The sequence below is a fragment of the Mustelus asterias genome, chromosome 5, assembly GCF_964213995.1.
Source record: "Mustelus asterias chromosome 5, sMusAst1.hap1.1, whole genome shotgun sequence".
Lineage (NCBI taxonomy): Eukaryota > Metazoa > Chordata > Chondrichthyes > Carcharhiniformes > Triakidae > Mustelus > Mustelus asterias.
The window spans coordinates 88,730,466-88,748,225 of NC_135805.1; the positions used below are offsets into that span (position 1 = coordinate 88,730,466).

Consider the following 17,760-nt stretch of genomic DNA (forward strand, 5'->3'; position numbering starts at 1 on the left):
GAGGGGAGGCGCAGGATTGGTCCTTCTTCATCTCAATGGGCCACAAGACTGAAATCAGGCTTGTTCACTAACCATGATCCCATGAATAAGATTAAATACATTTAATACACACCAAATATTTCATAACACATTATAGTAATGCTTAATCCTTTATACATTAATAGAACTATCATCTGTTTCAAATGGTAAAAACAAAGTAAATATTTACACGTTGAATGCAGAGGGAATGCACCGTTCTCACAATCAGAGTTGTGTGCAATCAGCCGCACGTCATTTCACTTGCCCTTGTTTTACGTGCGTTTCAGAAAAGAAACTATGCAGATATTAATCAACAGAATGTGGCAACTCTGTACACGGGCAACGGTCAACAAAATGTCTGCACTCAGAACCCAGATGGGCTGCATGTGGCCCCTGGGCTGCAGGTTGCCCACCACTGACCTAAGCCCTCAAATCTCTCCATGTTTTGCATCATCCAGCCTTCCCCATCTCTCAATTACTGGGAGTGATATTGTCTTTGGGTAATAGTGTGAATCAGGTGACATCGATTCAGCCACGCGTTGCAGACATCTTCTGATACTTTTCATTTCCAGTGACTTCAATAGAAAGATCCTCCCTGATCTCAGTTGCTACCCTTCCGATTGGCACTGACTGCTCCCCTCGCTCCTGGTCCCTTTCAAGGACTTAGCTGAGGCTGCGCCTGGGTTTGCAATTGCCTGATCTTTGAGCCCTTCTCTCTGGCAAGCCACCTGAGGATATCCATCTGGTGTTTACAGCTTGCCAGCTTGATAACAGTGGAAGCCTGAAGCATGCTCATTTTAGGGTCGGCTCAATTTTCCATACCAGGGTTTGATTGCAAGGTCGTCATAAGTGGGGAGCTTTGTTACAGAAATAGTACATGTCAGAAACCCACAGCACGTCCGTCTGCATCTGTGGAGTGAGTAGACGAGCTAAGTCTTCTGTCAGAACTTGAGGAGCTTTGATGTTGTTCACTCTTACAGGAACATTTCAGGAGATTTTTTTGATGAAGTTTTATTTAGTTAATTTTGAAGTAAAGGAATAGCCTTAATGTTGTCGTGCAAAGATACAGTCAGTTCAGATCTGTTGGTTATTGTTACAGTACAACTGAAATTGTGAAAGCCTGATTTTGAAAGTTCTTCATTAAAATGCATGGGGCTTAGGGTTTTAGAGCAGTTTATGAACCGTCATTTTCTTTAATACTTCAACTCTTCTGTGATCTCTGTGTTCTTTTCACTAGTCACCAAATGAAGAAAAGATCTACATCTGCGGTTGGCTATAAGCGACCAATCAGTCAGTATGCTAGAGTTGCTATGGCAATGGGTATTCATCCCAGATACCGGGTAAGTAATAAATTGTGTGCTAAGAGATTAGCAGGACTGTGGAAACCGTTAAATATGACACAAAAACAGCCTTTTTCATGCCCATCCCAGATGCTGGGGAACAAGACTTGAAAAGTAATTATTTAATGAAGAAAATCTACTTCATAACGAATGTTAAAAGGTTTCCATTGCCGTGAAACACACGCAAAAATCAATTTGTTGTAATACCAATATTAATACTGCACGCAGGCTTTCAAAATATGAGCTCTTCAAAGGGATTAAGATATTTATCAACCCAACAAAGATCAAGTAGAAATAGGTCATCCATGTTCTGTATGTTAAGAACTGCTTTACTGCAAATTGCTTCAGAAAATGTTATGCTCATAACATCCAGGCACCTTGATTGTGGAATACCTTATCTTCTGCACCCACTCCCAACTGAAGTAATCTAGTTGCTAATATTGACCTCCTAATGCATCTTTGATCTTCCTCTGTGCCATTCGTCATTGTGAGTAATATGTACAGCAGTCTTCACAAGGTGCTTGTCCTCAGTTCCTGATGTCTTATCAATCAAAATGTTTTGGTTTCTGTCCTGGAATTGCCACGTGCCCTATAAACTGCAGTTCAGCTCCTGACTGTGCGACACAGAAACCTGTCTCTTCCACACTCGGCCTCAGAGCTTGCAGGTATTTGATTCACTCTAATGCTGACAGAAAATGCTAATAATCAGATAGAATTACTGTTTAAAAGGGGAGCCCCCCTTGTGGTTTGAATGCCCAGACTCTGCTGAGGAAGGATGGACGATGTTGATCCAGCTGCAGCTTTCTGCTTCAGGCTTCTTTTTTTGTTGATCTGTCATTCACCTGATGGGCACACTTCACACTTGCCAGCTAAATCTCTTAAGCCGTTTATACTTGTGCTGATGTTCATTATATTGGGAATATCCTCTCCAGCAACATCACATTGGATGAAGAAATTGCCCATCACCTGGCAACGGCAAGCTCAGCATTCAGCAGGCTCCACCAGAAGGTGTGGCGAGAGAATTAACTTTGTTTTGAAACAAAGAACAGAGTCTACCAGGCAGTGGTTGTTGTTGGAGTTGACATAGTGGTATTGTTGTTGACCATACCACTACGCCACTACCTCCCCAGAGTTATGTGCCACTTTTCAGAGGAATTATGTGTGTTCTGGCATTGGATGCCAAAGTCAGTTAATGAGGATGCTTGAGTTTGCATCTCTTGGACTTGAAACTGGCAGGCTCCAATATTATTGGGTACATTTCACATGCTCATCGGAATATCACAGGTAATGCAACAGAAGCCAGCTGCTATTGACAACCACAACAGTCTGGCACGGGCAAATAAAAGCATTAAGGGTCTTTCAGTCCCCTTCACCAGGAGGCCAAACTGCCACAGAGGACTTCAGTTTGTTCTGGACATCAGGCCTAAGTCATACCTGAACCCCTGCATCCCCCACCCTCCACCACACCCCACTCAAAGCCCCACTCCCGAGGAATTCATTTCCACTAGCTGAGAGTTGAAAATGCCTGCATTCAATCGGCACATAGCTCCCGAGCAAAACCTAGATCAGAACCACAGGAATTCTTGGGCTGCTCCCGAACCAAATCATGCCCCCTTTAATTTGGGGGCTGATGTCTAGGGTGAATGGAAATTACACCTTTGATAAGGTCCCAAGGATGCTCTTATCAGCGGCTGAGACTTGGCGTTGTGTCTTGTCCTAATTCATAGACATCCTGCTACATTCTTGCCTGTAAATGGAAATGCACTGGAAAACATGTGGGATTTCAGACCCACTATGTGTAACTGTCACATATTTTACTGGTAACCGTAAGAAGATTATCTCTGAGATGCATCGAGCCCAGTTCCAAAATGTTAGCTCCCTTTCCAGGGAATGTGCCGTTTCTTTGAATCAATTCAATCTCTGACCACCAGATGTTTCTATTCAATCTTGAAATTAATGTAAAAACAACTAATTGCTGTTTTCAAACCATTGCAGAGCCATTGAAGCAGCTTTATCACAAAATCGAACTTGTATAATTAGCTTGAAAAGCTGCTGAGTTTTGGTAACTTCATTCAAAGAATAACATTGTATTTTAATCGAACCTTGGACAGCATTTCTCACACGTACAGAGAAGCTGATGCAAGTGAATCAGGGGCAGGCAGATCTTTTTCAAAGTGGTCCAACTAGTTGTTAATCAGGGTTCTTGGAATATTAATTAAACATATGCATTAATAAATAATGCTGCATCAGTTTGGCCTCCTTGCAAAGAAGACTGACTGATCTTTAAAACTGTATTCTATCCCAGACTGCCCTCGGTGCTGCTAGCAGCTGGCCTCTGACGCAATACCAATCCCAATACTCTAAAGGGTTAATTATCTGATGCCTTTTGTCTTTGACCATTTGTGGTTGGAACAGCATTATCAATATCAGCAAAATTCCTGATTTGTCTTCCCAGTGGATAAGACTTCCTGCTCGATGCACAAAATCGGAAAACTCCATCTCCTAGATTTTGTCAGTGTAATCCTCAGACTAGTTTGGCTGTTGCTCCGAATATCGGATAAGAGGAATAAGTGGCTAATGCTACAGCAAGTGAGAGGAATCAGTGGGAAATATTGAGTGGGTTTGGTTTATCATGAAGATTGCTTCCTGTGTTTATTGGGAAGCAAAATGAGATCACCCTTGATTTTAATCTTATATTGTGTCTTGGTATTTTTCTTTTGATTCAGTCAAATTTCATCATAAAGATTAAATTTGTTTCAGATAAGTTAACCAGTGAGAACGATCCTGCCTAGATATTGTACATTGGCTGCTTAGTTATTGATCGAATGCCGAAGGCACTTACAGAACCTGAAGTGGAATCAATTCAACTTCCACTTTCTCTTGAGTCAGAAGATCACAGGTTCACACCCAGTAAAGTTGGGCACCAAGCCATGATTACGTTTCTTGTGGCCACCTCCCTGCCCCCATCTCCAGTGCAATTTATCAGCAGCAGGAGATGATGTGGTTGTGAAGGACTGACCACCTGTGAGCCAATGGAGGCCAATTAATGTGTAGAGCCCAGCAGCCATCAGTGTTCGTGCTGGTGGCGGGCATGGAAGGAGGGATGGGTTGCCTCTTTACAGATCTCTTGTTCCCATCAGAGGCCCTTTCCAATACCTTCTCCTGCGTTTCCCCTCCCCCATGTCACCTTCCTGCCTGCCCTGTGCATCCAGCCCCCACCACCTCACCAGCCCTCAACAAGTTCACCAGCCTGGCCCTGGTAAACCTCTACCTCACTTAACTTTGTTTACAGTTCAATTGTTGTTGGCGTGGCACTGCTCGGACCAGAGAGTTGCTGGCTATTTGATTGGCTAGCAGCTCTTGAAGGCAGGAGGGAGCGATTCTCACCCTAAGCCAATTAATGGCACTACAGACTGTGGGGTGAGCCAACCAAGTATTCCCTCTAGTCCATGGAGTCATTACAGTACAGAAAGAGGGCATTTGGCCCCTCGAATATGTGCTGCCTCTCTGTAGAGCGATCCAGTCAGTCCCATTCATCCGTTCTATTTTCGTAATCCTTTCAGGTTTATTTCCTTAAACACCTCATTCAGTTTTGAGGTGAAACTATTGATCATCTTCACTTCCACCACTCTCCAAGGCCAGTGTATTCCGGGTCATTACCACTTGCTAATAAAAACATCTATTCACCCATACCCCTGAATCTCTTGCCCAAAAACTTAAATTTCTGTCCCATAGTCATTTTACCATGGGCTAGCAGGAACAGCTTTCCTTTGTTTCTCTTCTCTAAATATGTCAGATCTTGCATATCTCTATCAAATTTCCCCTCAACCTCCTTTGCTCCAAGAAGAACTCAGCTTTTCCAACCTTATCTCATAGCTACATTCCTCCAATCCTGGAACTATTATGGTAAATCTCCTCTGCAACCTTTCTCAGACCTTCATTTCCTCCCTAAAGTGTGGTGAGCAGAACTGGATAGAATGCTCTGATGGCTGCCTACCCAGAACTTTATAAAGTTTCAGCATAACCTCCCCGTTTTTGTGCTCAATACCTCTGAATATGAAGCCCAAAATTCCATTAGCTTGGCTAACAACTCTCTAAATACGTCCCGCCAGCTTTAAAAATCAATGCACACGTGGCCCTAGATCCTTCCCTTCCTGCACGTTCTTTGAAACTCTACCATTCAATCTATATTGCCTCTTTTCCCTTCTGTCGAAATGCATCATCTCTTACTTCTCTGTGTTAAATTTCAGCTGCCTATTCTGCTAGTCTATCTGTGTCTTGTTGCAGTCGATTGGTATCATGCTTGCTGCTTGCCTCACCTCCAAGTTTGGTATTGCTGCAAAGTTGAGTAGAGTAATTATAGGTTGGTGTTTGTAAAATTGTCAAATGCTTGGGGAAAAAGCATTGCATGGTCCCTTTAAAAGGGTCGTGCTTTTTCTGTGCTTAGAAAGTTAAAAAAAAATACATGTACAGATAGAGTGCCCAAAATGAAACATTTGTGTCAGAAGGCCAAGCAGCAGAGTTACCAAGACAACAGGCTTTCAGGCATTTGAATACAGCCTATCAATTTGAAATAGGCACTTAGATACCAAGAACCTATTAAATTTAAATCCGGTGGTTTTGGCAAACTAGGACCAATCCTATTGTGGGGGATATTGATATGTCATCATAGGTATAAAAGGAAGGGGGCAGTGCGACAGAGGGGGAGAGCAACTGCCACATCTCACAGCTCATCGCTTTTAGCTCATAGCCTCATCTAGATAGCCATGAAGAAAGAAGAATCAACAGAGAATGCCCAGAATATTCCAGAAGACATAAAACCTGGTTGTAATTTAGAGACTGACTAAAATTCTGTTTTTTTTTTGTTAATAAGTGGGAATTGTATTTATCTGAACAGCATTCCATTAGAATCATGTTTTTATTCGGTTTGTTAATAGTTTAGTTGTTCACTTAGTTAGATAAGTAGATTGTTACTTGTTGACTTTAGAGAGTGTGTTAGGGAGTTATTTTGATTTAACCACTAAAAGTTGCTGAAGAGCAGATCGTACCATTTCACACTCACTTTTACAGATTACGAGGTGAGGTACTTCTCTTTGAGTGATTAAGTGTTACTTCTCGGACGGGGGATCCACCTCCGCTTCATAACAGTATCTTTGCGCCAATCCTTGGGAACAGCACATTTTACTATCTTCCCGTCTGGAAAAAAGACAGTTAAAGATATCTTGCTGCTTTCTGTCCTTTAACAATTTTTTAAAAATTCAAGCTGACCCTCCTATCCCATGGGCCTCAGTTTTGTTAACCAGCCTTTTATGTGGTACTTTGTCAAACACGTTCCTAAAATCCATACAGGCAACATCCATCACTACCAACTTGCCTCATCAAATTTCACTTTGGGAGTCAAGTGTGATCTGCCTTTTACAAATCCATGCTGGCTGTCTTCAACTCAATCCTCGCCAAGCGACTTGTTTCCATGATCACTGACGTTAAATTGATTGCCCAGTAGTTACTGGGATAGTCTTTAAACCTTTTCTCCACTTTTCCACAGTCTATCGGTATCTGTTTTATTCCAGAAATTCTGACTGATTTGACAACATGCCCTGAGGTTGTGAAAAGCACCCTCTCTCTCTCTTTATTAATATAATATATACATATATATATATATATATGTGTGTGTGTGTATATCATTTCCGTACACAGTGGATTACTATGCAGTGTTACGATTCCTACTCCTGACTGTTATGTAATGGAGCTTAGAGGGATTAGAACAAACTGGAGATTTTTTGACAACAGCCTAACTCAGTTAGTGGACAAAAGATTCAGCAGTCGGGAAGGTCTGATTGTGATGTTAGAAGCCAGTCCAATGTGTTACTGATCTGCAGTGAGTTCCAGACTGCACTTGGTCTGATAAAACTCATCGTTGAAGCAGTGTTGACAGCTGCCTGGCCATTTGCTTGATTCTTCTGCCCATCTCACTGTCTTAACTGCTGGACTGGGTGACACAGTGGTTAACACTGCAGCCTCACAGCACCAGGGACCAGGGTTTGATTTTGACCTTGGGTCACTGTCTGTGTGGAGTTTGCACATTCTCCCCACGTCTGAGTCAGTTCCTCCAGGTGCTCTGATATCCTCCCACAGTCTAAAGATGTGCAGCTTAGGTGGATTGGCCATGTTAAATTACCCCTTAGTGTCCAAAAATGTATAGGTTAGGGGGATCAGTGGGGTAAATACATGGGGTTATGGGGATAGGGCCTGGGTAAGATGCTCTGTAGGAAAGCCAGTGCAGAGTCGATGGGTCGAATGGCCGCCTCCTGCACTGTAGAGATTCTATGATAGGCACAATTCCAAATTCACTTCCTGGCCTTCAGCAATGAGTTCCTCAAAGTGTGTGCAGCAAGTTTCTGATTTTATTTGATTTGATTTATTATTGTCACATATATTGGGATACAGTGAAAAGCATTGTTTCTCGCGTGCTATACGGACAAAGCATACCATTCGTAGTGAAGGAAACAGGAGTGCAGAATGTAGTGTTACAGTTATAGCTAGGATGTAGAGAAAGATCAACTTAATGCAAGGTAGGTCCATTCAAATGTCTGACAGCAGCAGGGAAGAAGCTGTTCTTGTGTCGGTTGGCACATGACCTCAGACTTTTGTATCTTTTTCCCGACGGAAGAAGTTGGAAGAGAGAATGTCCGGGCTGCGTGGGGTCCTTAATTATGCTGGCTGCTTTGCCAAGGCAGCGGGAAGTGTAGACAGAGTCAATGACTCAATCTTGGATGCTCTCGGCGACACTGAGTGTGATGGGCTCAATCACAGCTGTACCCATGACATTAACGCGGCACCTGTCACAAATAGACTGGATGCAGAGCAATCACGCAAGGTGATTTTCAGACCCAATACTGAACCAGATCAATTTCCAGCATTTGCTGTTTCTATGACAGAGTTACAGCATCTGCAACATCTTTCTTTTGTATTCTTTTATGAACTTGGTGTACTTTGGAATAATCTTTGTGTCATTGTGACCTCTGAGAACCGTCATAGTGGAATATGAGAAGTTGACTTTCTAATCAGTGCAGTGCAATTAAGCTATCATATTACTGCATGGATCATCACTGCAGTTCACCAATCTGAAACCAAACCTTCAGCTTCATCTGAAAGTACATTTGTTTTTTTTGCTTTCAGCAAGAAAGATCTGTTGCTTTCTCCCAATAATATTGGATCATTTGGAAACTTGTGCACATTGCTGTATTTAGCCCTGTTATCTTCCAGTTTGCTACGGTGTGTTCCATTTGTCTCACCATTTCCACATCAATATTTTACTACCAATCTGCCACTTAAATAGCATAGAGATGTTGCATGAGATTTGACACAAAATTGAACAGTGACTTGCTCACATAAAATTTTGGCTTGCTTCAGGAATTATGTTCTATCTGTGCATTTGTAAACAATGAATCATTGAAATGGCCCAGTAACAGTGTGTAGCTGTACCAACAGTGCATTACAGAAACACAGAAGCAGATTCATTTCTTTGCCAGCTGGTTAGCAGTGAGGTACCATGGAGAAAGGTTTAGTGCTAGCAAGCGCCTTGCTCACAGGAAAAGAAGGACTTTTTGGCAAGTCATCTCCTGTCTCTCACTGCTGCAGAGGGTTGAAGGACACAAATTGTGCATAATCTTTTTAGCTTGCTTTGAAAATGGTTGACATATTCGCCTGAGTTTTTGCTCCTGGGCAGGAGGGCAGAGTCAGGACAATGCAGCTCCACAAATCCAACCATGGAGAGAATGCCCCAGAAGGTTTGCATTTACATTGCTGGGCAGTCTTGGGGGGGGGGGGGGGCGGGGAGGAGTGGGGGGTTGCAGAAAATGGGAGTCATGGTTACTGCTCATAGAAAGAGTTCAGAAGCTGCTAAGTGCAGAGGCAGGCTGGGCAAAAGGCGACATCAATGCCCCTGACAAAAGGAACAAAACAAAATACGGTCCTCTCATCCTCCACACACTCCCCATGCCACAATCATGCAAACTAATTCTACCTTGTGCATTCAACCTGACCTCCATGGTCCCTCATAATCTCCATGCCAATCTACGCCCCCACCCCCTCATGGTCCTTAAACCTTCCATGTCTATCCATGCCTGCACTCATCCCCAAGCACTATCGAGCTCCTATGCCAACTTAATGTCAACACATGACAACCCACCCCCGCATACACACCAACAACTTTTGGCCTTACACCCTCTGTGCCAACTCAATGCAAACAATGGAAATGGACTCGTCAGACAAGTGCTGTGGCCCCAAGAGTGGGTCAGAAGTGAGGAATCCTGTGTCGAGTAACTCACCTCCTCACTCCCCAAAGCTTGTCCAAATCAGAAATGTCATCAAATACCCTCTATTGGTCTGGATGAGTGCAGCTCCAACAATACTCAAGAAACTCGACACCAGGGCAACTGGAGGCCACTTGATTGACACTCACTCCACCACCAATGCAAAGTAGCCGCAGTGTGTACCGGTGATAAGATGCAATTCTTTAATTTCAGGAATGGTTCCATTAAATTGGAAGTTGGCAAATGTCGCAAGAAAGGAGAGAGAGAGAGAAAACGATTAACTACAGGCCAGAACATGAGTTGTTGGGAAAATGCTGGAATCTACTATTAAGGAAATCTTAACAAAGCATTTAGAAAGGCCTGGTATGATTAGAATACGTTTACTGAAGAGAAAAAGAAGTTTGACCATTTCTTTTTGTATTTTTGAGTGGTAGGATAGATAAAGGGGGAACCAGGAGAGCTAGTATATCTGGATTTCCAAAAGCTATTCGATAAGGTGCCACACAATAGCTTAACAGGTAAGATAAGGGCTCATGGAGTTGCAGAGAATATTTTAGAGGATTGATTAATGGATAAATGTGGCTTCTCAAATTAGCAGTGGAGTGCCACAGGATCAATGCTGGGGTCTGAGTGATTTACAGTCATACTAGTTCATTTATTATTATTAGTCACAAGTAGGCTTACATTCACACTGCAATGAAGTTACTGTGAAAATCCCCTAGTCGTCACACTCCGGCGCCTGTTCAGGTACACTGAGGGAGAATTTAGCTAATGACTTAGATAAAGACATAGAGAATAATGTATCAATGTTTGCTGATGATATATAGCTAGATGGAAGGTAACCTGTGGGGAGGACACAAAGAGGCTGCAAAGAGATATAGACAGGTTAAGTGAGTGGGCAACAAGATAACAGATGGAATATAATGTGGGAAGTGTGAAGATATTCATTTTGGTTATAAGAGAAGAAAAACAATATTTTTTTCAAGGTCGTGAAACTTACAAGTGTTCAAAGAGACTTGCATGTTCTCATACAAGGAACACAAAAAATCAGCATGCAGATGCAGCAAGCAATTAGGAAGGCAAGTGACGTGTTGGTCTTTATTGCAAGGGGATTGGATACAAGAATAAAGGAGTCTTACAACAGTCGTACAGGGTTTTGGTCAGACCGCCTCTGAAGTGCTGTGTAGTTATGGTCTCCACATTTAAGAAAGGATATATTCACATTGGAAGTGGTGTAGCGAATGTTCACTAAATGGATCCCCGGGATGAAGGGGTTGATCTATGATGAGAGGCTAAGCAAATTGGCCTTATGTTCTCTGTCGTTTTGAAGAATAAAGAATGAGGCGATCACATTAAACCCACAAAGTCCTGAAGGGGCTTGATAGGGTGGACACTGAGAGATTGTTTCTGTTGGTTGGGGAGTCTAAAACACGGGGGCACAGTCTCAGAATAAGGGAAGTTTGTTTAGAACTAAGATGACGAGAAATTACTTCACTCAAAGGGTTGTGAGTCTTTGGAATTCTCTAGCCCAGAGAGTTGTGGATGTTTTGGACAGCTGAACTTTAACTTGTGCGGTTGCCTCCATGAACCACCGACGTGCCATTTAGAACCTGACCCCCTTGCATTCATCCACCCACCCCCTTGTGAAAAAGGTGGTGATTGGTTTGGGGCAGCACTTCTGGATTCATGCCACAGCACCCGATTTAACTAAGATGGAGAGCCTTTCTCTATGCGCTGATTCAGAGGTAGACCAGTTGCTGAAATAATTGTGTTAATCAGCATCAATTACTTTATCTGGGAATCTGAAACGAAAACTTAAAATACTGGAAATAGAGCAAGTCTGTCAGATTTGAAAAAAGGAGAGATAGGCATGGTCAGAATTTGAGACTGGAACTTTAAAGGATGGAATATCGAATGGACCATGCGTTAGACACGATGCCCTCTGCACCCAGATTTCAAACATTTCTTCCCAGCTTTGTACTGCAAGTGCAAAATTTTAAAAAAAAATTCAGTCACACTCAAAATGGAAATCTCAAATCTATGGTCAATAATGTAACAGCTCCCTCTGCTGTGTGATGTGAGTATAACAGATTGACGAAGAGAGTAAGAAAGAAGTGAGAGAAAGGCAAAATACATTCTGGAATCTGAAACAAAAACAGAAAATGCTGGAAAATCTCAGCAGGTCTGACAGCGTCTGTGGAGAGAGAATAGAATCAACGTTTCGAGTCTGGATGACCCTTCCTCAGAGCTGGTGAGAGATGAGATCTGATTTCCGGTCAGTTCAGCTGATGGATATGGCATAGAAACATAGAAAATAGGTGCAGGGGTAGGCCACGTGACCCTTGGAGCCTGCACCACCATTCGATATGATCATGGCTGATCATGCACTTTCTGTATCCCACTCCTACTTTCTCTCCATACCCCTTGATCCCTTTAGCCACAAGGGCCACATCCAGCTCCCTCTTGAGCCTAACGAAATGGCCCCAACAGCTTTGTGTGGTAGACAACTCCACAGGTTCACAACTCTTTGAGTGAAGAAGTACTTCCTCATCTCAGTTACCCCTTATTCTTAGACTGTGACCCTTAGTTTTGCACCTCCCCAACATTGGGAACATTCTTCTTGCATCTAGCCTATCCAGTCCCATCAGGATTTTATGTTTCTATGCAAGAATTGAACAAAGGGAATGTAAATGAGCATGCAGAAGGCTGAGAAGGTGTTGAAAGTGCCCATTAAGTGATCAGAATGTGTTAATGACAAAACACAGGTGCAGCTTGGTAAAGGACTGCCTGAGGAATATGGCAGTTGGCCTGAAGAAGGGGAGGTGGTGGGGGGTTGCAGGGGGTGGGGGGGGGTGGCGGGGGATGGAAAGAAGGAGAGCAATAAAATTGTTTTGCCATTAACACATTCTGATCACTTAATGGACACTTTCAACACCTTCTCAGCCTTCTGCATGCTCATTTACATTCCCTTGGTCCAATTCCACTACCCTCCCTACCCTCATAAGTATAAATCTCTGCTGACTCTCTTTCCTCTCAGCTCTGACAGAGGGCCATCTCGACTCGAAATGTTGGCTCTACTCTCTCCACAGATGCTGTCAGTCGTGCTGCAATTTTCCAGCATTTTTCAGTTTTTGTTATGAATTCACCGAATTCTAACTCAAAGACATTTGTCTTCACCAATCATTTTCTCTTTACATATCTATAGAAGTTTTTGCAGTCTGTTTTAATGTTTTCTGCAAGCCGACTCTCGTATTCGATTTTCCCCTTCCAAATAAAACCCTTTGTCCTCCTCTGCTGGATTTTAAATTTCTAGTAAGAAGTTTAACAACACCAGGTTAAAGTCCAACAGGTTTATTTGGTAGCAAAAGCCACACAAGCTTTCGAGGCTCTGAGCCCCTTCTTCAGGTGAGTGGGAATTCTGTTCACAAACAGAACTTATAAAGACACAGACTCAATTTACATGAATAATGGTTGGAATGCGAATACTTACAACTAATCCAGTCTTTAAGAAACAAAACAATGGGAGTGGAGAGAGCATCAAGACAGGCTAAAAAGATGTGTATTGTCTCCAGACAAGACAGCCAGTGAAACTCTGCAGGTCCACGCAACTGTGGGAGTTACAAATAGTGTGACATGAACCCAATATCCCGGTTGAGGCCGTCCTTGTGTGTGCGGAACTTGGCTATCAGTTTCTGCTCAGCGACTCTGCGCTGTCGTGTGTCGCGAAGGCCGCCTTGGAGAACGCTTACCCGAATATCAGAGGCCGAATGCCCGTGACCGCTGAAGTGCTCCCCAACAGGAAGAGAACAGTCTTGCCTGGTGATTGTCGAGCGGTGTTCATTCATCCGTTGTCGCAGCGTCTGCATAGTTTCCCCAATGTACCATGCCTCGGGACATCCTTTCTTGCAGCGTATCAGGTAGACAACGTTGGCCGAGTTGCAAGAGTATGTACCGTGTACCTGGTGGAGACAACTCGGCCAACGTTGTCTACCTGATACGCTGCAAGAAAGGATGTCCCGAGGCATGGTACATTGGGGAAACTATGCAGACGCTGCGACAACGGATGAATGAACACCGCTCGACAATCACCAGGCAAGACTGTTCTCTTCCTGTTGGGGAGCACTTCAGCGGTCACGGGCATTCGGCCTCTGATATTCGGGTAAGCGTTCTCCAAGGCGGCCTTCGCGACACACGACAGCGCAGAGTCGCTGAGCAGAAACTGATAGCCAAGTTCCGCACACACAAGGACGGCCTCAACCGGGATATTGGGTTCATGTCACACTATTTGTAACTCCCACAGTTGCGTGGACCTGCAGAGTTTCACTGGCTGTCTTGTCTGGAGACAATACACATCTTTTTAGCCTGTCTTGATGCTCTCTCCACTCCCATTGTTTTGTTTCTTAAAGACTGGATTAGTTGTAAGTATTCGCATTCCAACCATTATTCATGTAAATTGAGTCTGTGTCATTATAAGTTCTGTTTGTGAACAGAATTCCCACTCACCTGAAGAAGGGGCTCAGAGCCTCGAAAGCTTGTGTGGCTTTTGCTACCAAATAAACCTGTTGGACTTTAACCTGGTGTTGTTAAACTTCTTACTGTGTTTACCCCAGTCCAACGCCGGCATCTCCACATTTTAAATTTCTCACAGTCCTCAGGTTTGCTGCTTTTTCAGGCCAATTTATATGCCTCCTCTTTAACACTATCCCTGATTTCCCTGGTGAGCCATGGATGAGCCACCTTCCCTGTTTTACACTTACGCCAGACAGGGATGTACAGTTATTGAAGTTCATCCATGTGTTCTTTAAATGTCTGCCATTGCCTATCCACTGTCAACCCCTTAAGTATCCTTTGCCAGCTTATCCTAGCCAATGCATGTCTCATACCATCAAAGTTAGCTTTCCTCAAGTTCAGGACCTTAGTCTCAGACTTAACTATGTCACTCTCCATCTTAATGAAGAATTCTATCATATTATGGTCACTCTTACCCAAAGGATCTTGCACCATAAGCTTGCTAATTAATCCTATCTCATTACACAATACCCAGTCTAGGATGGCCTGCTCTCTAGCTGGTTCCTTGACATATTGGTCGAGAAAACCATCCCTTATACTTCCCAAGAAATCTTCCTCCATCACATTGCTACCAGTTTGTTGAGCCCAATCAATATGCAGATTGAAGTCATCCATGATAACTGCTGTACCCTTAGTGCATACATTTCCTGCTTGATGCCATCCCCAACCTCACTACTACTGTTTGGTGGTCTGTACACAACTCCCAATAGTGTTTTTTGCCCTTTGGTGTTCTGCAGCTCCATCTATACAGATTCCATGTCGTCAAGGCTAATGTCCTTCCTTACTATTGCATTAATCTCCTCTTTAGCCCGCAATGTCCCCCCCCCCCTTCCTTTCTATCTATCCTTCCTGAATATTGAATACCTCTGGATGTTGAGTTCCCATCCTGGTCACCCTGGAGCCAGTCTCCATGATCCCAATTACATCATATCCATTGATGACTGTCTGCACAGTTAATTCATACACCTTATTACAAATGCTCCTTACATTGAGACACAGAGCCTTCAGGCTTGTTTTGGCATTTATTGCCCTCTTAGAATTATGATGGAATGTGGCCTTTATTGATTTTTGATTTTGGTTTCTCTGATTTCCACTTTTCCCCTTACTGCCTTTTGTTTCTGTCCCCACTTTACTTCCTCTGACTTCCTGCACTGGTTCCCATCCCCCTGCCATGTTAGTTTAAACACTCCCCAACAGCACTAGCAAACACTCCCCCTAGGATATTGGTTCCAGTCCTGACCAGGTGCAGACTGTCCAATTTGTATTGGTCCAACTTCCCCCAGAACCGGTTCCAATGTCCCAGGAATTTGAATCCCTCCCGCTTGTATCATCCCTCAAGCCACATATTCATCTTAACTATCCTGACATTCCTGCTCTGACTAACCCGTGGTACTGGTAGCAATCTTGAGATTACTACCTTTGAGGTCCTACTTTTTAGTTTAACTCCTGACTCCCTAAATTTAGCTTGTAGGACCTCATCCCATTTTTTACCGATATAGTTTGTGCCTATATGCACCACGACAGCCGGCTGTTCAACCTCCCTCTCCAGAATGCCCTTCAGCTGCTCCGAGACATCTTTGACCCTTGCACCAGGGAGACAACATACCAAACTGGAGTCTCATTTGCGTCCGCAGAAATGCCTGTCTATTTCCCTTACAATTGAACCCCCTATCGCTATAGCTCTGCCACTCTTTTTCCTGCCCTCCTGTATAGCAGAGCCAGCCATAGTGCCATGAACCTGGCTGCTGCCACCTTCCCCTGGTGAACCATCTCCTCCAACAGTATCCAAAACGGTATATCTGTTTTAGATGGAGATGACTGCAGGGGACCTCTGCATTGCCTTCCTACTCTTCCTCTGTGTGGAGGTCACCCATTTCTTATCTAGCTCAGTAATTTTTATCTGTATGTGACCAACTCACTGAACGTGCTGTCCACGACTTCGTCAGCATCGCGGATGCTGCAAAGTGAATGCATCCACAGCTCCAGAGCCGTCAAGCGGTCTGACAGGAGCTGCCGCTGGACGCATTTCCTGCACGTGAAGGAGCCAGGGAAAACGGAAGAGTCCCTGAATTCCCAAATCGGGCAAAAGGAGCATGACACAGGTCTGGGATCTCCTGCCATGACTTAACCCTTAAGTTAACTCAACAACAACAATGCCAAGAGAAAGAGGAAAAGAAAAACTACTTACCAGTCACTAGCCAACCATTTACCTGCTGGCTGTGATGGCACAATTCGATTTCTTTCTATTTTTCACTTGCCCTCGAGTCTCCCTCGCAGGTCCGCTTCTCCGCTCCTCCCCAAGGTGAGCTCCTTTTTCCCCTCAGCACCGAATTCCCACTCAGCTCCAAATTTCCGATACCCTCACTCTGGCTGAAATCTCACTCCAGCCGCAGTCTCTCTCCCACCGGTGCACACAGGCTCACTGGTCCAGGGCTTTCTCTTGCTTGTGGTCCTCACAGTGACCCTTTCTTTGGTTAGACAAGGAGAGAAATGTTGAAGTAGCGTTTGAGGTTTAACTCTCCCTTGATGAGCTCCTCCACAAACCAGCCTTGCTCAGCTCCTCCTCCTGGAAATGGTGACTCGCCAAATATGCAAATCTTCATCACAACAGCCAATCAATGTCACTGCTCTGCTGCCCTCTGCTGGACATGTGGTTTTGGAGGTGACTATATGCTGTGAGTAAATCATGATTCTGCCAGGGTACAAAGAATATTTACAAAAAGAAAGCATTGCATTTATATAGTGCCTTTCATGACCATGTGACATCCCAAGTGGTTTTATAGCCAATGAAGTATTGCTGAAGTGTAGTCATTGCTGGAATGTAGGCAATTTGTACACAGCAAGCTGCCACATACAACAATGTGATAATGACCAGATAATCTGGGTGGAATTTTCCCTCCAAAAACTGTCATATGGGCGAGAACACCAGCGCGATCCGTGCCAGTCCATCAGGTGCATTCTGGACCACCATCGTCCCACACATAGTCACTTTTTTTGGAGAGTGGTGAGTTTCGTGCTGGTTCTGGAGGGGCCACAACCTAAACACGTCGGTGAAACCCCTGCAAAGTACACAGGGGCTGTTTTGGAAGGGCGCCCCAAAATCATAATGCACTGGGAGACCCCCCCGCTCCCCCCATGGTTATTGGGACACCACTATTCCCCCAACTCATCAGCAGCCTGTTTTCCCACCGCCATCCCGACACAAATCGCTGGCATCAGAGCTCTCCCAATGGTCCCCTTTCATGACCTCCGACATGCACCCCCATCATGATCCCTGACATTCTGCCCCTCCCCCCCATCAGGACCTCCGACATGTTCCTCTCCATGCTCCACCTGTGTGTGAACCCCCCCAGCACCACCCGCACTGCTCCACCCATCCTCCATGACCCCTGTCACAGCCCCTTCATCATAGCCCACCCATCATAGCCCCCCCTTTCATTGCCCTCCTGTCAGGGCCCCACTTCTACCCAGGCCTCACTCCCTTGGCACTGCCCCTGTCCCTGTCTGGGTGTCAAGTG

At 44.3% G+C, this 17,760-nt stretch overlaps 1 protein-coding gene across 2 annotated transcripts in view; it reads left to right on the top strand.

The window, feature by feature from the left end:
- Nucleotides 1-17,760, top strand: part of kif3ca (kinesin family member 3Ca) — a 181,901-nt gene that overhangs the window by 155,242 nt on the left and 8,899 nt on the right. For both annotated transcript variants that reach the window (XM_078213014.1, XM_078213015.1), the window contains exon 7: nt 1,256-1,358. In XM_078213014.1, coding sequence (XP_078069140.1) covers nt 1,256-1,358 — 103 coding nt within the window. The remainder of the gene's footprint in view (nt 1-1,255; nt 1,359-17,760) is intronic.